Here is a 26,373-nt window from a genome sequence, read left to right as displayed (position 1 = left end):
GAATTTTCTTTACTTTTCATATGTAAACTGAGGTTATCACAGCTCTGCAGTCAGGCATACAACAATAAACACAGTCCCATAGGGATTATTTGGAATCATGAGTATTGAGAATACTAGTCATAGACTTTTTCTTATGTTTAGGTTACCAACAAGTGTTGAATTTATATATATATATATATATATATATATATATATATATATATATATATATATATATATATATATATATATATATATATATATATATATATATATATATATATATATGAATTATGTATGTATCTTAAGTAGTCAGGTTGTGTGAAGGTTAGAAGGACCCAAGTGCAGGGATTGAAGCTGAGGTGGTTTCTTGCAGGTTGGTAAAGCTGGTGACTGAAGCAGAATCCAAACTAACAAAATCCACAAAGTCCAAAAATACTTAGATCCAGAAACTTACATGAAGGGTAAATAAATGATGACAAACCAGCAAACATTGACTGAGCAGGAGGCGTATATATGGGATACAGAAATAAAGACCAGGCTAATCAGCAGGTTGGGAACAAGTGTGGACAGAGGAGGCTAGAAAGGAGCTAGGGAAAAAGAGACTGGCAGCAATATAGTATAGTAACACACCCAGGTGTGTAACTACTACTGCTTTAAAACATTTTTTGCATGTCTCACATGTTGTAAATACAATTCACAAGGAAATCAGAGAACTAAGTGAGGAAAGGCACCAAGAGGTACAGCTCCATTTGAAGTAATTAGCATGGACTACATTGAGCTGACCCAAAGTGGACAGTAGAAGTACTGCCTAGTCCTAGTGAACAATTTTTCTTAATGGGTAGAAATTGTTTCCACAAAACATGCAAATGCGCTGACAGTAGCAAAAGCGTAGTGTAAACATATCATACCTGTGCATGGTATCCAAAAAATCTTACAAAGTGATACTGGAACACATTTTGTGAATGAAGTGATATCACTAATGTCCAAACATTTAAACATAAACTTTGAAACATCACTGTTCCTACCATCCACAGAGTGCAGGATTAGTGGAGAGAATTAATTGAGAAATTAAAAATAGATTGAGAAAATTCATGGCAGAAACAGGAAAACCATGACCAGAGTGTTTGCAATTGGTAAAATTACTCATGAGATGAGGATTATTCCAACATCTGATAGTTTGACCCCTTTTGAAATAGTGAATGGGAGACCTTTTGTTCTACCTTTATGGGAAGGACAGCCATGGGCAGAAAAAGAAAAAGAACATTGACCCATTAACTAAGTGAATTCTGAAGATGTTCAGATACAGAACTGTTCAAAGAACATGTAATCTGTCCGGAGCTCCTTTTGTTTTCCCACAGGAAGGCCTGAAGCCTGGAGACCGAGTGCTGATTAAAATCATCAAAAGGAAAAATTGGGCAGCTCCGAGGTGGGAAGGACCCTAAATTGTGCAACTAGCAACCCCCACCACTGTGAAGAGATCCAGGAAAGAGAGACTTGAATCCACCAGAGTCATTGTAAGCTTATTAAAGATTTTCCTCAGCAAGAAGCCCAGTTACTTTCACAGGGACCCCACGACTAAGGTAAAGATCTGTGGTGAAGTCCAGCTTCAAAGGGGTTTGGTTTTTTAAGACCAATCGTCTCAACGATGGTGAAGAAATCAACCTAACCCTGTCCTTTAGAGTCCGGGTTAGTGGGTGCTTCCTTGGAGGGACTGGTGAAGATGAGTAAAACCAAAGTGGTTTTGCTGCCTGGTGATGACCGTTGGACTGGTGTTCCTAGGGACTCAAACACGTGGGTTTTCTAAATATTTTTGAAAAAGATCTGCTCGTCTTTGTCCCGTTCTTGTCAAAGCCTGTAACTGGGCGTGAACATACTTTAGCGATAAGGGTCCATCAGACCGACTGACTAGAGTAGGAGACACATTTTTCTATTTATTTTCTGTAGCCCTAACCCGGGGGTCGGCAAACCGCGAATCTAGAGCCTCATCTAGGCTCTTTAGCCTCCTCCTTGCGGCTCCTTGCGGCTGTAAATATTTGTATAATAAATAAATTTAAACAATAATTTGCGTCATAGCCATAGAGATCAGTGGCCATAACTTGGAACCAGGCAAACAAAGCGGTGGGTGTGTCTCGGACCATGGATCCCAAAGGGGAAAAACGAAGATAGCTGAAGAGCAAAGAGGATTCAAAGAATGGACCGAATCATTTGCTTTCATTATCAATGCAGAAGGATTGCCTGCATTTTTGCTTTGTAATGAGAGGTTGTCAAAAATAAAAATAAAAATTTGGAAAGGCATTTCCAGGGAAGGCTAAATATGCAGGCGACCACCATTTCTATAATACACTTAGAGCTCGATTGCAATAAGACACCTATATAAGACTTTTTACATTTTTGCGGCTCCAGACAGATTTTTGTTTTTTTGGTCCAATATCGCTCTTTGAGCAGTTTGGGTTGCTGACCCCCGCCCTTACCTGTCAATCCAGCTAATTTGTAGCACTCAGGTTTATTTTTGCATATATATATATATATATATATATATATATATATATATATATATATATATATATATATATATATATATATATATATATATATATATATATATATATATATATATATATATTAGTGCTGTCAAAATTATTGCGCTTTTATCGCGTTAACGCGAGGCCATTTTAATGGCGATCATTTTTTTAACGTGAGAGTAACGCTATGTGGTTTTATGGTACAATTTTCCAAGTACATCCCGCTGCAGCCTGCGAGAAGGCGGGGCTATTATCCCCCAGTCCATGCATTTTCCATAGGCTTCGAGAGCGGAGCTCCTCAAGGAAAAAAGACGCACATACACTGGGTAGCGCTAGTGCCTTTTCTTTAAGCCCCACCACCAACAAACAAGTTGAGTGTCTGGTAACTAGTAGCAACCTGAAATACGCTGAGAAAACAGATTACTGAGGTGAAATGGAATCTGCTACGGCACTCTTGCTGTCTGTGTACGCCACAGGTCGGTATCGTGTGTGTGTGTGTGTGTGTGTGTGGGTGTGTGTGTGTGTGTGTTCTCATTTTTGTTAAGAGGCTGAAAAGTAACTTTCTAGAGCATAGACTACCTCCATCTAGTGATGTCGGTCTATTTTTTGATGTATTGATTGAAAATTGTTCATTATTATCTTGGTTAATTAACATCTAATGTTAACTCTACTGCATTTTATAGCAGTAGGGTAAAATGCTTGTCTTTGTTCAAAAGACTGTATTAACTGTAAAGACTGTCTTTTACATCAGTCTGTTTTCAGGGCCTTTTTTTTGGCTACATATTTGTTATTTTTTGCTACATGCCTCCCCATCTTCTTGCCATATTTTTCGATGGCATAAATCAGTGTCTGTGACCTGTTTTCATTTAAAAAAAAAAGAACATTGGCACAAACCTAGCCTGTATGTATTTTTTGTATGTCATCGAGAGTATTTAAATGATTTTCAATCAGAAAAAAAATGTGTGATTAAAATGCGATTAATCGCGAGTTAACTTAGGCATTGATGCGATTAATCGCGATTAAAAAAATTTAATCGATTGACAGCACTAATATATATACACTCACCTGCCACTTTATTAGGTACACCTGTCCAACTGCTTGTTAACACCTAATTTCTAAGCAGCCAATCACATGGCGGCAACTCAGTGCATTTAGGTATGTAGACATGGTCAAGACAATCTCCTGTAGTACAAACCGAGCATCAGTATGGGGAAGAAATGTGATTTGAGTGACTTTGAACGTGGCATGATTGTTGGTGCCAGAAGGGCTGGTCTGAGTATTTCAGAAACTGCTGATCTACTGGGAATTTCACGCACAACCATCTCTAGGGTTTACAGAGAAGGGTCCGAAAAAGAAAAAACATACATTGAGCGGCAGTTCTGTGGGCGGAAATGCCTTGTTGATGCCAGAGGTCAGAGGAGAATGGTCAGACTGGTTCGAGCTGATAGAAGGGCAACAGTGACTCAAATAACCACCCGTTACAACCAAGGTGGGCAGAAGAGCATCTCTGAACGCACAGTACGTCGAACTTTGAGGCAGATGGGCTACAGCAGCAGAAGACCACACCGGGTGCCACTCCTTTCAGCTAAGAACAGGAAACTGAGGCTACACTTTGCACAAGCTCATCAAAATTGGACAATAGAAAAAGGGGGTCCAACCCGTTACTAGCATGGGGTACCTAATAAAGTGGCCGGTGAGTGTAAATTGTGCAAAATATTTTTAATACATAAAAAAAAAGTATTCCTTTCATCACTAGGGGGTGCTGCAGCATCCCCACTTCCCACGGGCATGGAAGCGAAGAAAAACCATGGCCGTATCTCATTTCACAAGAACTCGTGTCCTCGCCAAGTATGTTCTTTAGGAGAACACAGTAATGTCTGGACTCTGGGAGCATTGGGTCAATTGGTACAAAAGCGTACTCGTGACGTCACCCACATGCAGAACACACTCTGAGACTGGGAAAAAGTTCAAAGGTTTATTTAAACACACAGGTTGAATACAAAACTGGTTCAGGGGATTATCTGGTCCAGGACTGGTCACGACTGATTCTTACTGCAGAGGGGGACAGAATGGTTAGCAGAAGCCGGGTAATCTTGCTGGTAGATTGGGCGCAGGTTTTTACCTGTTCAGAGGTTTGAGTAGAGTGGCAGAGGGGGGAAACCTGGAGGGTCCAGAGGCTGACGGCAGGCTGAGGGCTGACAGGTTTGATTCTCCAGGGTTCTTCCTTGTTCAGACAGACTGGTTTCAGACGGAGAAACCCTTCCTGGGTTTCTGATCTCCAGGACTCTTCAGTAGTCAGACAGACAGGTTTCTGACAGAGAAACTCTTCCAGAGTTTCTGATTTCAGACAGGTTCTTCCATAACTGGCAAAATACTCTGGCACCGGAGTGTTGTCCACAGCCCACTTAAGTACTGGTCCCCTGATGAGCAGATGAGAAGCAGCTGGTGAAGTCAGCTCCAGCTTTAGGAGATCCAGTACGCCCTCTGGTGGAGGAAGGTAGACAGCACCCCAGATCCCAACAGAAGAACAAACCATCAGGAAGGGATCCTCGGCGCCCTCTGGTGGGCAAGCCTCTGGATCCCAACAGTTTCTAGATAATAGTACATTTTTACTTTTTTATCGGGGGATTAATAGTCAAAGCAGTCAGATAAACACAAATCAAATGAACATTTAGCCAAATAAAACAAAAAACTCACCATCATAGCCAGCGGTCCTTTACACACGGCTATGATGAGAGAGGGCTACTGCAGAAGGGCTAGGATTAGACATGACTGCCATTACCCTCGAGGTCTGCTGGTTGCCACAGTCCTGTAATCTTCTGATTTTTTAAAATTTTTTATTACACATTAAATTGGTTAATGGGCCATATAGTGAGTCCTAAAAGTACAATGTTCTTGTCTCAAATGATCTTAAAACGTACTTTTATTGAACAACGGCAACAGAAAATAGAACTTTTAACTTAATACTCTGAGCTCTGTGAGCGCTCCATTGAAAGCTGCTGCTGCCACAGTACATGCTGGGACAGCTGTCAATCTCAAGAACGGACAAGTCTGCTCTGATTCACGCTCGGAAAATAGGGAGAAGCGAGAACAACATCCAGGGACTTTCTCTGTTCTCGGTCTGCTGTTCTTGTGAATTGAAACAGCACTAGGGCTGAGGATGATGAGGTCATGAGAACGCACAAGTACACATATTGAGAAACGGCCCACAAGAAGTTCTGCTTGTATGTTCTTAATTAAGAGCTCCTTTTATTAATATTCATTTCACCACCTTTATATTGGGTATGTAGATCTCTATTATGTTGCACACATATAAGATGTTAAAAATATTTTTAACCTATGGGTTAAAAATATCTTAAAAGTTTAAAATTCAGGCAGGTGCTTAGATTCTCTATCATTAAGACATCACCATTATAGATACAGTACAAACAATCTGCTTTTATGATGAACCGCACTGCTAAAAAAAATCCTTATCTTTTTAATAATAATGTGTTGTTTATAAAAGTTTATTCCCCTTAGTTGGTGTTGTACTTGAGGATAACTACGTCACATTACCTGATAGAACGAGGAACTAGCGAGACATGAGGGAGGTGTGTGCACCGATCAGATAAATAGTTTATGATGGAAAGTTAGACCTTAGAGCATCAGATCTGCCATTCTGTTTGTGTAATGTAGGACTAAAGACCATTTTGCTTGTAATGAATATTTACCTCACCTTGTTTTTAGATTTTACTTATCATGATCCTCAATAATCGAACACAGTTAAATATCACTGTTAATCTGCATCGTGAGGGGATCCTGGGGATTGTGACAACGTCCACTTTGACAACACTGCAGTGCACCGTGTTTCTTTTCATTAACATTACGATGTTATACACTTTGAGAAGCAAGGAGGTGTTTCGAGTGACCTCTCGGTATCTTCTTTTGTTTAACCTTCTATTTGCAGATACCGTCCAGCTGGCACACAGTCAGTCAATGTTTTTACTGTCCTCTTTCAGACTGACATTACTGTATCCTGTATGTGCTGCTTTAATAGTGTTCAACAGTCTAACACTCTTTGTCTCTATTGCCACACTGGTGATTATGTGTTTAGAAAGATACATTGCTATTTGCTATCCTCTCAGACATAGTGCCATCATCACCATCAGGAACACAGGAGTGGCTATTTGTGTTATTTGGATTACAGGTTTATTACATGGCATAATACAGTTAAGTTTAATATTAAGGTTTTCATTTCGAGATCTGCAGCTCACACAGATGATGGATTTCTGTGGAAAGGAGAGCGTTTTTCTTGATCCAGCATCTGATCTTTTTCAAAAAACTTTTACTTATTTTTTCTTTGTGTTAGGAGGTGTAACAGTTGTTTTCACCTATACTGGTATCATGGTAGCAGCTCACTCAGCTTCCACTGACAAAGCATCAGCCAGTAAGGCTCGAAGGACCGTGCTGCTGCATCTGCTGCAAATGGGCCTCACAGTGTCCTCAACAATATACTACTCAGTGATTATAGCTATTTCAAAGCATCTAGGGAGACTTGAAGCAGTGCGCATCCAGGTTTTTCTTTATATTTGTATCATTGTTCTCCCCAAATGTCTGAGTTCACTAATCTATGGCCTCAGAGACCAGACAATCAGACCTATTCTATTGCTGAACCTTTGCTGTCAGTGGAAAGGGTCAGTCTACATGCTGAAATGTAAAAACATCAGAGTTTTTGTGACTTGATGGCTTTACATTTTATTTTAATTGTTGTTTGTGTTCAGTGTTCAAAGAATAAACTACACTATGACAGTGTGCTTGGTTGACAACTGGCAGAGAAGCAGGAATCTAGATTCATTATTAGCCTCAAATGGTAAGTGTACCAAATAAAATTTTGATTTTATAATATTTCCATGTCTGGTAAGTAGGGCTATAGTAAGAACACATCGTACTGCTTTAAAAGTTGGACTTGCATTTACATTTCATGTAAACATATAAAGATCAACTTTAAATAGTTTCTTTATATAAAGTTTTCCTCCTGTAACACTTTGAGCTTTTAAAATGTAAACTGATCTATAAATGCAAAGAGTGTATGTGTGTATTTGTTTTTATATTTTCAAATACCAGTGGATAGTTGCAGCAGTTAAACATCTGAGCTGTATTTTCAACTAATGAATAAATATGTAAATTTCTGTGTTGCGGCTGAACACGTTTATGTATCTATAAACAACTTTTCATACCACATTTATGATGAAAGCTGTAATGCAAGATACTGATGAAAGTGTTGCACTGGAAGGTATAATAAAATTATGTTCACTACAGATTATTACAAAAGTGAGTAAGTGTTTGTGATTATAAGTCCGGTTTTGCAGTGTGTTCTAACAGTTCTCCCCAGGACATGCTACCCTGCATGTTGTAGATCAGGGATCTTTAATTTCAGGTCATAAAGTCCAGCCCTTTTTCAAATGTCTTTCCTTCCACACACTTTGATCTAATGACTTAATTACACCTCAGGATACAGTCAGGTAATCCAGATTCCTTGAAGTTATCCAATTATTTAATTCAGTCATCTTGAAGCAGATACTTAAGATACTCTAAAAAGGGAGATGAACAGATTATACCAAATTAACATATTCTGAATCAAATTCAAAGCAGACAAACATCTAATACCTTCAGAGAACCTTGAGGAGCAGGGTTGAAAAACACGTATAAAAATTTATTGCTTTATTTCAATTCATTTTAATTTAGTGAACTTATATTGTGCCAATTTACAACACATATCATCTCAAGGCAGAGACACATTTACAGAGACAATTCAACCAGAGCATACAGGTGCTGGTCATAAAATTAGAATATCATGAAAAAGTAGATTGATTTCAGTAATTCCATTTAAAAAGTGAAACTTGTATATTATATTCATACATTACATACAAACTCATATATTTCAGATGTTTATTTTGTTTAATTTTGATGATTACAAATGACAACAAATGAAAATCTCAAATTCATCATATCAGAAAATTAGAATATTGTGAAAAGGTTCAAAATTGATGGCCCCTGGTGCCACACTCTAATCAGCTAATTAACTCAAACCACCTGCAAAAGCCTTTAAATGGTCTTTCAGTCTAGTTCTATAGGCTACACAATCATGGGGAAGACTGCTGACTTGACAGTTGTCCAAAAGACGACCATCGACACCTTGCACAAGGAGGGCAAGACACAAAAGGTCATCGCTAAAGAGGCTGGCTGTTCACAGAGCTCAGTGTCCAAGCACATTAATAGAGAGGCGAAGGGAAGGAAAAGATGTGGTCGAAAAAAGTGTACAAGCAAGAGAGATAACCGCACCCTGGAGAGGATTGTGAAACAAAACCCATTCAAAAATGTGGGGGAGATTCACAAAGAGTGGACTGCAGCTGGAGTGAGTGCTTCAAGAACCACCACACACAGACATATGAAAGACATGGGTTTCTGCTGTCGCATTCCTTGTGTCAAGCCACTCTTGAACCACAGACAGCGTCAGAAGCGTCTTGCCTGGGCTAAAGAGAAACAGGACTGGACTGCTGGTGAGTGGTCCAAAGTCATGTTCTCTGATGAAAGTAAATTTTGCATTTCCTTTGGAAATCAAGGTCCCAGAGTCTGGAGGAAAAGAAGAGAGGCACTTCATCCACGTTGCTTGAAGTCCAGTGTAAAGTTTCCACAGTCAGTGATGGTTTGGGGTGCCATGTCATCTGCTGGTGTTGGTCCATTGTGTTTTCTGAGGTCCAGGGTCAACACAGCCACATACCAGGAAGTTTTAGAGCACTTCATGCTTCCTGCAGCTGACCAACTTTTTGGAGATGCAGATTTCATTTTCCAACAGGACTTGGCACCTGCACACAGTGCCAAAGCTACCAGTACCTGGTTGAAGGACCATGGTATCCCTGTTCTTAATTGGCCAGCAAACTCTCCTGACCTTAACCCCATAGAAAATCTATGGGGTATTGTGAAGAAGAAGATGCAATACACCAGACCCAACAATTCAGAAGAGCTAAAAGCCACTATTAGAGCAACCTGGGCTATCATAACACCTGAGCAGTGCCACAGACTGATCGACTCCATGCCACGCCGCATTGCTGCAGTAATACAGGCCAAAGGAGGCCCAACTAAATACTGAGTGCTGTACATGCTCATACTTTTCATGTTCATACTTTTCAGTTGGCCAACATTTCTATAAATCCTTTGTTTTTATTGGTCTTCAGTAATATTCTAATTTTCTGATATGATGAATTTGAGATTTTCATTTGTTGTCATTTGTAATCATCAAAATTAAACAAAATAAACATCTGAAATATATGAGTTTGTATGTAATGTATGAATATAATATACAAGTTTCACTTTTTAAATGGAATTACTGAAATCAATCTACTTTTTCATGATATTCTAATTTTATGACCAGCACCTGTACACTCAGATTGGTTCAAAGTCTTCTATAGAAGGAAACCCGGATGACTGCACCGAGTCACTAACTTTGCGGGGTACGACCTTATAGGTGTGCATGTGGCAACAATAGATATTCACTTCCATTGTCTACAGACCGATGATGGATGCAGCAACCAGCAGAACCAGGCTCAGTGTATGCCTTCTGCTGAGGCTGACTGAGGTTCAAGGAAACAGAAGCAGTCATACAAAAAGAACATAGAAGCACGGATTTACAAATACTCTATATGTTGAAAAAGGTAACAATAGGCTCCACATGTGGTTCTGTCTTGGAAAGAAACAGTTAAGCATAGGATCTCTGGGCCAAATTCCATGTCTAAAAGGGATAGACGAGAGCATATGCAGTTGGAGAGAGAAACAGGACTAAGCACTGATAAAGAGGCACAAATTTATTTTTTTATCATATAAGGTGATGATGGCAGCAGCCCTGCTGATATTTCTCTCTAGTATGATGTCACATCCAAACAGGAACAGACCAGATGAAGTTACTATGATGTGAAAAAGCAGAGATAGCATAAAGTTAGTGGTTGAACTAACAAATACTTCCTAATGGGAGAATCGGGATGGAATGAAGCAGAGCGATCTAAAGGGGTCTATATGTGTCATGGTTTTAGTGATGTTATGCTTTACTTTGCTCCTTGTTTTCTAGTTTTTATTGGTTTAATTCCTATTTTGTTGTAATTTCTAGATTTATGTTAGTTCTCATGTTGTCCTCTGTTGCCCTCTTGTGATTGTGTGTGTGTTCCTTTCCCCTTGGCTCTGTCGATGTCTCCTCACACCTGCTCCTTGTCAGCTCGTTAGCCCTCCCTTTGTCTCTGTCAGCTATTCATGCTCTCCATCTGCTCTCACTCTTTGTTGGTTCCGCTGTTGTTGCTGGTCCTTTCATCGCTGCAATATTCTCCCCTCGTCTCTCCCTGGCTCTCTCTACATGTACTGTATTCTGTTGATGTCTCCATGGTTCTGCTCTGTTACATTTTAGTTGGATTTTTGGACTGCCTTTGTTAACCATTTTTTATTAAAACTACAAGTATTCACCTCAGCACCTCTGCCTCTGCATTTGGGTCCTCCAAACCTCAACCAAGACGTGATAATATGTCCACCAGCAGTGTAAGCCTATAGCAGCATAACTATAGAGATAACTTATGATAACCTAAATCACTCTAAGCTTTATCAAAAAGGACAATTTTAAGTCTAGTCTTACAAGTAGACAAAGACATTTGGGAGTACTTTAATCTAAGTTGACATTAGCCCCGTGGGTATGAGAGGGAAGACTGTGGAAGTACAGCTGCCCAAAGAAAAATGATTGTAGAAAAGTATATATTAATTTTACTGTAATTCTACTGTATTTAAACTTAGTTGCCTGTGTCAAGGTTGTCAACCTAAGTGTTTTTCTCTAATTATTGAGATTCTTCTGGTGATTTTTAGTTGTCAGATGTTCTGATATTACCAGCTTCCTGGGGCATATTAATATCAAGTGCATTTTCTTGCCACATATAGCGATTTTTAGCTCAATGTAAGAAAAATGTAAATTTACTTTGTATTAGGTTACAGGCATTTGGCTTACTAGGAATGTTCTGTTGTTACTAACTTCAAACGGGCAGAACAAATGGATCTCCCAGAAAAGGAAAAGTCATGCTTTATCCAGCTGTGGGGTTGCAGGTGACTTATCGTCACCAGCAATGAAACTACACAAGGAAGTGTCATGCTTTATCATGTGTAAAATTCTGACCCCTCCTGATTCTTCTTTGAAGTCAAACAATAAAAACAGAGGAAAGAGATATCCTGACAGAGGTGACCACAAACATTTAGGGATTCTCCATCTGTTTCCACTCTCCTCTTCTGCAGAAAAGTAACTTGTGCCATGTGTTGGTTTCTTTCTAGGACAATAAGGGGTTATTATCATTAACCCCAACCACACACACTCATAAATAGCAGCAGCAAAACTCTTCTGCAAGTAAACATGTTTCTCATAAGTTCAATTGTTTTGTTAAAATTAAAGATGTTAATTCCAAAACTTCACGGACTGTCATTTTTGGAACAATAACATTCCAGTCACAGCGGCATTAAGATAATTTCCAACTGCAGCCCCTGCAACTTCCCAAAGTGCCCAAAATTTAACATAAAAGCATTTTAACAAACTTTGAAAATTATATCAAATTTATGTGCTTCACAAATAAACACAGTTCAGCTTTATTTTCTGCCTTCCAACCCCGTATGCAACTACCATATTGTTGGCTTATAATGCTGGGTTTACCCCTGTAATATCAAATCACCATGGTCCTGTTCTACTTCACCATGGCTTTAGAAAACTGGGAGAGCAGCACCGAGAGAAAAGGAAAGATTTATGAGATGTTGGTGACATCTCACTTATCCAGTGATCCAAGCACCACTAGAAGAGTCAGAATCTCTGCTCAGATAGTATTTCTTCCATATAAGGGAACTCAGTAGGAGTCTCTCACACTGAAGTGGAGGGACCTCAGGCAAACACTAGTAAAGGTTAGGTTAGTAAAACCAAGTCCAAAGCCTTGCCTTCTTTCATGCAAACCTGGAGATGGATAAAGAAAAACAAAAAATAACAAATTCAGGGGCCCCTGTCTCCCAATGTTTTTACTGAAATAGGAAACTGAAAAACAATATACCAAGTGATGGCCCATTCTTAAATGCATGAATCAAGGTTTCAGGGTTCAGTGGTGGTTTGAGGACCCAAATGCAGAGGCTGAGGAGATTTCTTGCAGCTTTAATGAAATAAACAGAGGTAACAGAGGCGGGAATCCAAAAATCCCAAATCAAACATGAAAACTATAAAGCAAACCAGAACTATGGAGACATCTGGGGAAAACCAAACACGAGGAGCCAGGGAGAGACGAGGAACGTGGACAACAGCATGGGAGGACAGCAAAGACAAGGAACCAACAAAGAGTGAGAGCAGAGGGAGAGCATATATAGCAGAGAGAGACAAAGGGAGGGCTAACGAGCATACAAGGAGCAGGTGTGAGAGGAGACAACGAGGGAGCCAAGGGGAAAGGAACAAGCACACACACAAGAGGGCAATAGAGGACAACAGAAAAACTAATATAAATCTAGAAATTACAACAAAACTGTAATTAAACCAATAAAACTAGAAAACAAGGAGCAAAGTAAAGAACAACAGAACCAAGACCATGACACAAGGAGGGTCCTAATGTCTGGAATGTCATAGAGAATGGTATACCCTTCTTAAGATTATTACCTGGCTATTTCTCACTGAAAATCCCACTTTTTTTCCAGTAACAGAAGCATATTTCCTCATCCATCACAGATATTACTGACTCATCAACATAACCCTATTATGGTAGGACCAAAACTCAAGAGACATCATGGCCTATTTGCCTGACCAACACTAACCTCAAATTTACATTACACTTTGAAGATTGGGGGACCTTCTACCTCCAGTGATCGTGGAAGTTACCCTGGATTTTCAATGTGGTGCATCTATAAGTGGTTGGACACTTGGAACTGTTGATCAGGTGGGGGCCCCATTATTTAGAACCACTGCAAGGCATTTACTATTTGGGCAACCTTAGTCAACATGCCCTTTAGAAGAAAAAAAAGAATGTCAAACTGACTGTTATCTAACAAAATCCACCTTTGATTATATATATGATAAGATGGCTTATCCTCCTCACCCACCTGCCAGCATCAAACCACAGCAAGGGTAGCATACTAAAGCTGTGTGCACAGCCCCGCATCATCAATATCTTACTTCTAGTTGAATTTGGACAAGACTATCCATACCAAGCTTTAACCTTATTAGATGAGATCATTTTTAGTCCCATCCAGATGCAGCGACTGACTAATCAGATTCTTTTTCAGAGACTCTGGTACAAAAACACATTTTTGTTGTGTGTGCATTCAAAAGTGGAACGTTTAGAGTCATCATGTTTTTTCTCCAGCCTCACCTCTAGTCTATTTATGTGCAAAAAGCCATGATATTAGTTTTCGACATAGAGAACCGATGTCCATGTTGATATACTTTATATAACATAATCATTGGGGTAAAAGGATGAGGGTTTACTTGCTCGGCACTCTTCAGTTTCTCACAAACTTCCAAGACACTACAGAATATGCAATCCTGCCCCTTATTTATGGCATATCATAAAGAACAGGGGAAACACAAAAAAACAACAAGATAATTATGAAAGGAGCAGAAATATTTCAGTTTCCACTTTTTCTTTCTTTTTCAGGTTTTCAGCATAACCAGTCAGAAGGTAGACCTGATATATTATTAGAGCAACAGCAAACTTTTCATAGAATTTAAATGATGGGGCTTTCAGTTGATTCTATATGGGTAACTGCTCAGTATGGGATCAAGGGGAATGAAAGTACAGATAAAGATGGCAAAGAATAGCAACAACAATTGTTTGTTAAAAATAATGTTAAGATCAGTAGGACATAATTAAAGGGATTAATAAAAAGGAAAATGAAGGTGAGGTGGCAAAAGGAATGTAAAAAAGATAGGAAAGGATGATGACTGGAAAACATGAGAGGAGAATATTATTTCAAGACTAATAGTTGGACATACTTGACTAAATAGATCTTTAGAGAAGCACCAGACAGGTAGATGTGAATGTGGAGAGCTTGAAACTATAGAGCATTTATTTTTACTGTGTACTAAGTATCAGAATATATATTTAAGAGAATTGTCCCTTGCAGTTATCCCTGTGATAATCCATAGGTAACCCTAAATCATGAAGAAGATTTATTATTAACATCAGCAAACTGAAAGATGAAGCCTAGATGGAAATTCAATTGAAGAAACTGAATTACTTCCCCTCATCCGCCTCCGGCACAAGCCAATCCGCTTTGAACCACAACTCCACGAAGTCCAATCAGCATCAAGAGTTCGTCCTAAAAGGTCTCCAAATCCACAACTCAGTCTGCTACCTAGCCAAAGCGCAGGCAGTGATTGCATTATGTCTGACTTGATTCAGATGACCCAGACTCACTTCAAAAGTAGGGTTTCAGACCTTCCTGCACCGGCCACAGTGCGGCTTTGTCCTCTGAGACACCTGCAGAGATTAACGGCTCCACTGCGCCTTCCTCCCCGTCTCCACACATCTCTCTGTGTTTCAGCCATCAGTTGCCAGCTTGGCTCACTCTGCATTCAGCTCTCTGACACTTATCCTCATCAGGTGGGACACATTTGTTTAAAGGCTCCATTCCTTATCAGGCTCTCTCCTCTCTATCAAGAACATCAAAAATCTCTTTATGGCACCCTTTTCACATCGTTACAGGCGCTTATGACACCCTACATCCATTGCGGTGGGCGTTTTATGGCACCCTTTTCCCATTGCTGCAGGCGCTTATGGTGCCCTCCATCCATTGTTGCAGGCGCTTATGGCACCTTCCATCCCTCACAGCCTTTGCTTTATGGCTGCTTTGTGGCATCCTCTGCCCAATCGCGGCGGGTGCATTATGGCGCCCTCTACCCATCTTGGCAGATGTATAGTGCTTTTAACCCATCCTGGCAGATGCATTACAGCCCCCTCAGGTTACACCAGGTGCTTTGCGCCCTCACCGATCTATGCAGTCGGATCATCAAAAGTGCTTTACATCGAACACCTTACCAAATCATGACAGGCACATCTCAACTGAAACATCACGCTTAACCATCGTGGCTTGCATGTCTTGACATTTGGTTATTATGGTCTTTTATGTTGCCCTCCATCCATCGTGGCGGGCTCTTTATGATGCCTTCAGTGGCTTACTCGTCTAGTCTTTGCTCATTGCGTCCCCGTCTCACGTCCTCAGCTCATCGTGGCTCGTGCATGTTTATCTTAGCTCATTGCTGCACATGAAGTGTGTTCTAAGCTCATCATTGCATGGAGCTTATCCCATCTCATAGTGGCGGTGTCAGGATCTGCTGTGATAGCTGGCCTTAATTACTCATACCTTTCACCTGCTTAACTCTTTCCAGCTCCTAATTATCATTCATCTCATCCACCTGCCAGTTTCCCTGGGGCTCAGGTACAGCTATCATGGCCAGATCATTAGTTGTTCTTTTCTGTTAGTCTGTTCTGTTGAGTTTGTTCAGTTAACTCCACGGTTCATGTCCTGGATCCTGGCAGCCAGAGGAAAAAGGGTTTTTGTGTCTGTCTTGTCTTCTGCTCGTCCACTGTTCCTCCCCTGCTGAGCCCTCTGAGTTTTTGGCTCTTTACGTGGGGAGGATCAGTTTTTATCCCAGTAAGCCTGGCTCCAAGGCAGACACCAGTTTAAAGGTCGCGCTCAAGTTCTGGTTCCACGTCCTGTCTCGGCTACGCTCTTCCACTGGGCCTGCCCGTCTGCACCTGATCCTGTCTGATTTTGTGCCTGTCCACCTGGTCACACTGCTGGACTCTGTTTGGAATCTGAACCTGCCTGGGTGCTCTAGGATTCCTGGAAGCCTGGATCCTGCCTGTTCTGTATGTTCCTGCCTGTTTCTGCATCCCTGTCCAGGATCAGCTTCCTGCAAATCCTCTGAAGCTGCAGCACCGGGGACACTCTCAGTGACACATGCCTTCAGTCCAGCGGCTGGATTGAACCCCTTTCCAGGGAGATGGACTGGACAGTTGAACCAGGTAAGTGACTCAATGAGATTATCATCTTCTGTCAGATGATCGTGGTTACATACCTGTGTTTCTCCCAGCAGAGTGTCTGCGATTGATCGCTGCCCCGCCCCCCTCCTGCAGCACCCAAGAGTCACAGATCCTAGCAACTCTACTTTAGTTTCAGTTTGTTTATGTTTTTATATTAATAAGCATTTTGGACTTTCTTACAGACTGTCTCACCTTGAATATCAGGTCCATCTGTCCCGTTTTATGACAGGCGGGCACAGAGTGCTCAGCTCATCACGTCAGTGCATTATGACAAGCCTATTGCACAGCCTACCACTGCAGTTATTACCACAGTCATCATGACATCGTCATTTCCAAGCATTAGTTGCTCTCCTTGCTAATTCACCTCAATTTTGCCATGCGCATCATCTCCAGGGTTGCTCTTTCATTGATCTAGCTAATTCCATTACCTTCCTCCTTCCTCCCATTTCTTTCAAAATAGTTGGTTCGCAGATTCATGGCCTACTCCCCTCATCAATTCAAAATGTCTGCTCTATGAGGTTTACCCAAGAGCAACAACCCACACAAACTGGATTCCTAACATGGTAACCCTTGGTGGCAATGGCTCTCTTTTTTTGTAAGCCTTCACAGCAACAACCTTCTTTTGGTAAGCCTTTTTGGTGCTGCCCTTTCAGTAAGCCTTCGTGGCACATCTCCTCTATTACTCATTCTGCTGTTTTACATTCTTAGCTTTCAACTGAGGTCTCTGCCTTCTGAGCATGCTGATGTACTGGCCTAAACATGGGCAATTTTTGGGGGTGAAACATCTCTGTTTTTATACTCCATATGCATATTAAAGCAAAATTCAGCACTAAAGTCTCCTGGACATCTCTCTGGTAAGGTGTTCCGGGCACGTCCCACCTGAAGGAGATGCAGGAGACTATGTTTCTCGGCTGGCCTTGTGGCTGGGGAGAGGGACGTGTGGGCCTCCCTACTGAAGCAGCTACCCCCTCGACCCGACCCTGAACAAGCAGAAGAAGATGGATGGATGGATGGATGGATGGATGGATGGATGGATGGATGGATGGATGGATGGATGGATGGATGGATGAAACTGCATTATGTGATAGTTATCTAAAATTGAACCTTTTTTGGGGGAGGACAACTCTGTTAAAGTAATTTTGAAGGTTATTAAAAATGTGTCAGGGAGGACAGAGTAGTGAGGAAATACTGTTTTTTCTTCACATTCAATGCCATATGCCAGCAGTCTTGCTGGCATATGGCATTGGCATATAGAGTCGATCATTGAGCTCCAGCCTTGGGTGCACTTGTGCCATTGCAGTGTTTGATTCTGACAGTCCCCATGAAATCCACAGTATGTAAGCTGTAGGAAAAAAGCCCCAGAACCTCTAAACCAGCAGCTTACACCAGAGTGGCTCAGGGCTGCTGGTTTGCTGAACAAAACTTTTCTTTTCATCTTACATTACCTCTGTCTCTGGTGCGGAGAAATCCTCTACCATTCTCATTGCTCTGTCACAAACCTTTCGTCATTGTGATAGCTCTGCTCTATCATAGCTGAGACCACACCCAGCTCTCAAGCCCCCGCATATCTCTCATTATCTGGGTACCAGTTTCCAATTGGAGAATGAGGGAGGGAAATGTAAAAGGTGCAGCAAATTTAAGGAGAGCGAATGGTAAATCATGCACATTAATTCTGGTCATAATGGTGTGCAAAGGGGGTTTATTGTTTTAAAGATATGAAGTCAGGAACCAACTGCATTCTTAGTACGAACTGCTTCAATAGGTAGCCTACAGATACTTTCTTTCTAAATATCTGTTGTAATTAAAATTGAAATCTCTTTAATCTTTGTATGACTTTTGTTATGACTATTTTAAATCAAACTCAGCTTAACACCACCTTAGATATGCAGCGTCATGGCATTCTTGCACTGGTGTTATTTTCCACATTGACAACATTACCATGCTGTGTGTTTCTTTTCATCAATCTGACAATGTTATACACTTTAAGGAGTAAAGCGGTGTTTGTAGAGACCTCTCGATACATTCTTCTTTTTAACCTTCTGTTTGCAGACACGACTCAGCTGGCACAGAGTCAGTCGATGTTTTTGCTTTCCACTGCCAGAGTAACAATGTCTTATTCTGTGTGTGTCGGTTTAACCCTTCTCAACTTTCTCACTATTAGTGTTTCTATCATCACGCTGGTGATCATGTGTTTAGAGAGATACATTGCTGTGTGCTATCCTCTAAGACATAGTGCTATCATCACCACCAGGAACACAGGATGGGTTATTTGTGTTATATGGTGTGTCAGTTTATTTCATGTCATTACACAACTAGGTTTAATATTAAGGTTTTCATTTCGAGACCTGCAGCTCACACAGATGATAGATTTCTGTGGGAAGGAGAGTATTTTTCTTGATCCAGCATCTGATCTTTATTACAGAACTTTTACCTATTTTCTGTTTGTGTTAGGAGGTGTAACTGTTTTTGTCACCTATACTGGTATCGTGGTAGCAGCTCACTCAGCCTCCACTGACAAAGCATCAGCGAGCAAAGCTCGAAGGACCCTGCTTCTGCATCTGCTGCAAATGGGCCTCACAGTGTCCTCGACCATCTATAATTCATTGATTATAGTTATTTCAAAGCATCTAGAGAGACTTGAAGCTATACGCATCCAGGTCTTTCTTTATATGTGTATCATGGTTCTCCCCAAATGTCTGAGTTCACTAATCTATGGCCTCAGAGACCAGACGATCAGACCTATTCTAATGCTGAACCTTTGCTGTCAGTGGAGAGGGTCAGTTTCCATGGCTATAGTGCTGAGACGCAAAAACATCAGAGTATATTTCACTTGATCGCTGTAAACTATATGTTATGTGTGTGTTCGTGTGGATATTCAATTTTCAAAGAATACAGAAAATAAATTTTAGAGAGTGAAGTCTGTGAACCTGTTTGTTTTTTTTAGATTTAAGATATATTCTGATTGTCAATAAATACTTTGCACATAAATTTATCTATTCCCAAGCTATTGTCAACTCTAATGATGCTTAATTCAAAAAAAGGTGGAGAGATTGATGAAATGAAATTTTGGATTGTAGTTGGGTTAATAATAGACTCTTCACTTTATTTAAAGCTTATATTGTCAAAAAAAGATTAAGCGTATGTAGAAAAATTTTTTTTGAAAAACCCCTTATGTGGATGATAGGATTGTTAATGATTACATCAGATGGATTTAGGTAAAACAGGATCCAGGAAACATAAGAATAAATAAGTGCAATCTGAGTGAGTGAACCAAAGGGTAATTAATGCAGTGTTAAGAATAATATCAGACTCCTTTCAAAATAGTTTGAGTCGTCCCCATTTGTCCAAGTTAATTTTGTCAAGACTGTAAGCAACACTGGTTTTTATAATGTAATGTTTTGATCTGATTCCATTTAGCAAAAGCAACACAACTTTATTTATAAAGCACATTTTACAAGTCTTCACAAATTTTTGTGAATTTAAATAAAGGACCATAATAGAAACACAATAAGGGGGATAGTGCATCATCGTGGCATAAAGGTAATTCAATAATCAATTAAAATGAATAACGTGTTTAAATACTAATTTTGTTTACCATAAAGAAATACTTTAAAGTTTCAAAATCAAATTTAAGATATTTTTTATTCAATTTTTCCCATTTCCTCAAAGTGGCACTGGACGAAATAAATTTTTTTTGTAGGTAATCACTTTAAACTGGACCATAAGGGTGCTATTCTGAATTTACTGTTTTTTTTTTTTTATTATTATTTGTAAGGGCGTTAAATGCTGTCTTCTTCAGCTGAATGGTGGTCAATTCTGATTAATTTTCTTTACTTTTCATATGTAAACTAAGGTTATCACAGCTCTGCAGTCAGGCATACAACAATAAACATAATCCCATAGGGATTATTTGGAATCATGAGTATTGAGAATACTAGTCATAGACTTTTTCTTATGTTTAGGTTACCAACAAGTGTTGAATTTATATATATATATATATATATATATATATATATATATATATATATATATATATATATATATATATATATATATATATATATATATATATATATATATATATATATATGAATTACGTAGTCAAGTTGGGTGAAGGTTAGAAGGACCCAAGTGCAGGGACTGAAGCTGAGGTGGTTTTCTTGCAGGTTGGTAAAGCTGGTGACTGAAGCAGAATCCAAACTAACAAAATCCACAAAGTCCAAAAATACTTAAATCCAGAAACTTACATGAAGGGTAAATAAATGATGACAAACCAGCAAACAGTGACTGAGCAGGAGGCGTATATATGGGATACAGAAATAAAGACCAGGCTAATCAGCAGGTTGGGAACAAGTGTGGACAGAGGAGGCTAAAAAGGAGCTAGGGAAAAATAGACTGGCAACAGAGGGCAAACATGAAATACCTGAGAACTCAAATACAACAAAATATAACTAGAATAACACCAAAATGGAAATAAAACCAATGAAAACTCAAAGATACAACTTAAGCAGCACCAAAACCACAACAATAATAAATTCCAAGTTCACTTGAATTATTGTTGCCATGTATCATATTGTTATATTAGGAGGACAGCTACAGGTTAGCATAGGACATTTAGCTTTAGCATAAGGAAAACGTCTTTGGTTCTTGTATAGTAAGCATGTGTGTTAGATATTGGCCATTAAATGGATACATGGCTGTTGAGTGATAGGTTGTCAAAGTACTACCACATGACAAAGTGTTTGAAATCAGAAGTACAGGTTAAGTAGAGCTTAGATGGCTTTATAGTAAGGTTAGGTACAGCGCTTTAAGTGAGAAGGTATCCAATGGTACGCTTCTTATTTTTCATCTTAGAATACTTTTTTCCAGAGTGCACAGCATACCAGGCAGTGTTGGGCAAGCTACTTGTCCATTGTAGTGAGCTAAGCTATCAGTTACTCAACAATAAATGAAGCTTCACTACACCAAAGCTACCACCTAAAGAATTATAGCAAGCTAAGTTACACTAATGTGTTAAAAGTAGCTTAACTACATCAGAAGCTACTTAACGTTGCACCAAGCTAATATCAATTCAAAATGAGTCTGATACACTGGTTAAAATATTTATTAAAGATCAGCCAATGACATATCACAGTGTAAAAATTGCTTTATGATCAGCATATTAAAATAAAAAGTGAAGTAATTACTAGCAGACAAAAAAATAAACAATCTGCTGTTATTAGAACCAAATTAAAGGTACCGTGTATTGTTCTACACATGGAGACATGGCTATGAGTTTGCATTCAATGGACATCTCTAGGGAAAACAAAACCCTACAAAAGGCATCTTATTTCTTTAGGGTCTCCCTTAGAGAAAACTTCTTCAGACCTCAATTAAACAGTCGATTCAAGTAACAAATGAAACTGTTTACAAAAAAGGTGAAAAAAATTAAGAAGCTAATTGAGTGATACATATATTTATGTCTCACCATATACTTTAATTTCTACCTACATATTTATTCATTGTATTTTTGGGGGCAATTAATTGAATGCTTATTTATTTATTTATTGAGCATTTATTTTTCTATGTATTTATTTTATATACGGTAGAGCTGCTCCTCCATAAATAAAAAAATCTTATCTGTGCACAGCCTAAAAACAGATTTATGTAAACATCCCGTCAGGTAAACTAGGCCATGAAAATACAATATGGAAGTTTCACTACTGCTCTCTAATTAGTGTATCTTAGTGGCACATATGGGAGAATTATCCTGCCATAATGCAAGAGCACATCATTTCATTTAGAGAAAAGAATTTCATCTTCTTGCTCTCAAAACTTATAATGCTCACACTCAAAACATGCGCTCTCTCTCAAATATTTTCTCTTCTCTCTCAAATCTTTGTTTCTTCTCTCAGATTTAATGCTTCTTGCACAGATAGTTTCTCCTCTCGCTTGCCTCCTTCTCGTCGCGCACAAACCGCGCTCTGTTCGGGTCTCAGATACGCTCGCAAACCCGTAGGCTCTGCTTGCGGATTTTTGTTGCTCTCTCAGACTGCAGTTGGATCGTCGCCTAGCAACTATTCCAGCCAATAGAACGACAGCCTGGGAAAGGGTGCGCTTGTTTAACCCTACGGAGTGTGCCTGTGCTACTACGCCACTTATAAGAGCATCAGCTGAAACTGCTATTTACAGTAGTTTTGTGGCTGATTGTTGTTTCAAAATAGAAAACCTGGTTTCATTTCTTAGTTTTGCCCTGGATTTTGTAGCGTTTGTGGACGCTACGTCGCTACTTGATCAAAACAATAACGTCACTACAGGAAAGTTACTTGATAAATAAAGCAGCGACGCTACGGTCAAGCTACTGGAAAATGTAGTTAAACTAATAGCTTCGCTACATGTAGCGGCGCTACTGCCCATCACTGATACCAGGAACTATATCCCCGACCCACCCGCTACTCTCTTCGACCTCTCCAGCATTAACAGCTTGTACATGATTTGTTTGACTATATCAAAAAATGTACTCAAAAGAAACCAATTGCTTTGGTACAAACTATTTGTGTTAGGTAATCATTTTAGATTCAAGGGCATAAATATGTTCCAGTGCGGCAAATATGTTTTTGGTCAATTAACTTTTGGTCAAATAACTTTCAGACTGTTATTTGATGTTCTGTGAACACCGACTAAACAGACGCTGCCAGAATGCTCAGGCAATCAGAACTCAATTACGCTAAAAAAAGCTCTGACACCAAAGACTCAAGAATAATCTGGTCCTGATGACTGGGAGCAAGCAGCTTAAATAGAAGACTGGATTTTTGCGGGTCCACCTCAGTGAGTGAGACTTTGGAGAAGAACTTTGTAACCAGGCTGAAGATATCTCCCTTTAATTCTTCTGTCGTAGTATGCCTTTCCACGAGAAGCTTCCTTGATGGCTGCTTCAGAAGCTACTGTGTAGGCCTCCTGCATTCTTCTTTTCCAGCTGCTGACATACTCAATATAGTCAATATGAACCTCATCCTTTCTCATATTGAAGAGCAGGTCAATCGGTCTCTGCCAAGTGACGTCAGTGGTTTACCTCGGGCGCGGTACACTACGCCTTTTCCACCGAAAATGGCGTCTTAGCAACAAATGTCACGTGACCGGCGGAGACCGATTTTCCTAAATCCGCCCCTGTTTTCAGGTTTATGTTAACTGTAATGACTTATCTTGGACAGGCTGCTATGTAAACGGGCCTTTAGTCCTTCGTTTAGCTATGCTGCGGTTGTTTACACTACGCCTTTTCCACCTAAAATGGCGTCTTAGCAACAAATGTCACGTGACTGGCGGAGACCGATGGGCAGGCATGGGGAGTATCCAAAGATGAGGTAATATAGGGCGTTGCCTGTTGCCTTACTTTTCATACAGTTGTATGCATGAACGATTTTATTCAATGACTCTTTACAGTCATCCTTCTCCTTGTCTTCTAGGGTCGATTACATGGACAGCAGAGTGCGGTTGAATCTCTCCACCTGTCCATTATCCTGTGGGTGGTAGGAAAATGTGTGAGGTCCCTTGATAGCTGAGAGTTCTGTCAACCTTGCCATAAGCTTGTTGTTGTTGTTGTCAAACTCTTTGCTCATGTCATGGTGTAATCTGACCGGGAAGCCACACTTGCAAAGCCAAACTCAAGTGCAAAGTCATTAAAGAGCTTGTCAGCAGTGTTTTGGCTGCTTTGTTCTTTGTTGGGTATCCTTGTGTGAACCTCGTGAAGTAATTCATGACCATTAATATGCAGTAAAAAAAAAAAACGTATTTGAACACCCTGCTATTTTGCAAGTTTTCCCACTTAGAAATCATTGAGGGGTTTGATAATGTCATCTTAGGTGCATGTCCACTGTGAGAGACATAAAAAAATCCAGATATGACAACATATGATTTTTTTTAACAATTTATTTGTATGATACAGCTGAAAAAAAGGATTGAACACCTGTCTATCAGCTAGAATTCTGACCCTCAAAGACCTGTTAGTCTGCCTTCACTTCTGTCCTACTTGGTCTTCCAGTCTGCAATTTGCACCAGAGAACTCTCAACAGGAATTACCTACTTCTTGTGCTCTCCGAATCTGGTCAGGTGTAAAAGGCTGGTTAATGTCATTCATTTTGAAAAAATGAATGACATTAACCAACAATGAACATGTCCATCCCAAAGCCACTTCACCAGGAGGTAAAAGAGTATATCTAAGACTTATTAAATCATGGTTGGATTACGCCTTCACAATCTCCGTATGCCTCACCAGTCAGGTGTGTTCGAAAGAAGGATGGAACATTAAGGCTTTGTTGTGATTATAGGAGTTGAACAAAATTTCATTGCCTTATCTCCACCCCATACCCTAAATACAACACATGCTCCACTTTCTCGCTGGCAGCTCCTGGTTTGCCTTCCTAGACCAGGGGAGAGCCTACCACCAGGGTTTCTTTGATGAGGAAAGCCAGCCCCTGACAGCTTTCATAACTCCCTAGGTCCTGTACTGTTGGGTCAGAATCCCATTCGGACTGAGTGCAGCACCTTCAGAATTCTAGAGGAACATGGAAGACTGTTTGCATGTCTTGATAGATGTAATGTGTCAACCGTACCTAGATGACAAATCAGCCAAAAGCTTTTGAAGACAGGATTGAACACCTGAGAACTGTGTTAAAGAGATACCACAGGCACAGAGTGAAGCTCAGTGCCCATAAGGAAAAAGCACCCACAAAAGTGGGATAACAGAGAAGTAATTAGATTCCTGTCATACTACCATATACATCCCAAACTTCTCCAGAATAGCCCAGCCTCTCTGCAAGCTGCTATAAACATCAGATCAAGGGAGTGGAAAGAAAGTCAGAGCCAAAATTGGAAGAAGAAACGTACCCTCCCACCTAGCAATCGAATGCAGTGGGCAGTTAACCACCAAAAGATATTAAACTCTCTCATAGACAAGCTTCTAAAGCCTCCCCTCCTTGTATACCCAGAGTTGACCGAACCATTCATTCTCCACAGACGCATACCAGGAAGAAAATTGGGGGCTGTACTACACCAGAGAGAGAATAGTAAGATGGAAGTTATAGTCTGTGGTTGGACCATATGTACTCAGGGAAATAAATACGTTTTTAAAATGGGGAATAGATTGAAAGTTTTCATGATTACCTTTATCATGCCCCACGCTTCAAAGTACTGTATATACAGACAACAATCCATTAACTTATACTCTCTTGACAGCTAAGCTTAATGCAACGGTTCTAGGTGAGTGAAGGAGCTGAATTTGACTTGTCTGTAAAGTATAGAATGAGTAATGCAGATGTAAATGTCCTATCCCGCATGCCATTAGACAGAAATGCGTTCATGACACAGTGTACAGAGGAGGTTTGTCAGCAACATCAGCCCAACAACATCTAGAGCTCTGAGGTACTCAGGGCGGATCTCGTCCACCCCAAAAGCCTGGTCAGCGTTGAGCTCCCCTCTCTTCTTCCACCACAGAAGGTGTGTCAGTCAGATTGAAGAAATCCTTAAAGTATTTATTCCAACATTCAACAATTTCCTCTTACAGGGTCAGCAGCTCCCCATTCCTACTGAAAACAGTGTTAGCTAAGCATTGCTTTCCCATCTGGAGGTGCCACATAGTTTGCCAGATTTGCTTTAAGGCCAATTGATCTTTCTCAAGTCTTTCTCCATGGCCTTCCAAACTCATCCCAGACCAGAGTTTTTTCCTCTACAATTCTCTGGGCAGCAGCATGCCTGGCCTCAGGATACCTGCTTACTACCTGACAAGTCCCACAAGCCAACCAGTCTTAGAAGGGCTCCTTTTTCAGCTT

General features: G+C 40.1%; 3 protein-coding genes across 3 annotated transcripts in view; 2 read left to right on the top strand and 1 right to left on the bottom strand.

Moving 5' to 3' along the window:
• Positions 1-26,373, bottom strand: part of LOC119781187 (odorant receptor 131-2-like) — a 91,314-nt gene that overhangs the window by 37,148 nt on the left and 27,793 nt on the right. The gene's annotated exons all lie outside the window — the stretch shown is intronic.
• Positions 6,193-7,728, top strand: LOC119781184 (odorant receptor 131-2-like). Its single transcript, XM_038281582.1, has one exon. The coding sequence runs from the start codon at positions 6,243-6,245 to the stop codon at positions 7,224-7,226; it is 984 nt and encodes a 327-aa protein (XP_038137510.1). The 5' UTR covers positions 6,193-6,242; the 3' UTR covers positions 7,227-7,728.
• Positions 18,273-19,404, top strand: LOC119781180 (odorant receptor 131-2-like). The gene has a single exon (XM_038281578.1). It carries the CDS (start codon positions 18,400-18,402, stop codon positions 19,402-19,404), a length of 1,005 nt encoding a protein of 334 aa, XP_038137506.1. The 5' UTR covers positions 18,273-18,399.

The sequence above is a fragment of the Cyprinodon tularosa genome, unplaced genomic scaffold, assembly GCF_016077235.1.
Source record: "Cyprinodon tularosa strain WSP-4 unplaced genomic scaffold, ASM1607723v1 ctg172, whole genome shotgun sequence".
Taxonomy (NCBI): domain Eukaryota; kingdom Metazoa; phylum Chordata; class Actinopteri; order Cyprinodontiformes; family Cyprinodontidae; genus Cyprinodon; species Cyprinodon tularosa.
This window is presented reverse-complemented; position numbering and strand designations above follow the sequence as displayed.

Bases quoted from the DNA above. Each gene is read 5' to 3' on its own strand.
- LOC119781184 (XM_038281582.1), top strand. From the start codon at position 6,243: ATGATCCTCAATAATCGAACACAGTTAAATATCACTGTTAATCTGCAT.
- LOC119781180 (XM_038281578.1), top strand. From the start codon at position 18,400: ATGACTTTTGTTATGACTATTTTAAATCAAACTCAGCTTAACACCACC.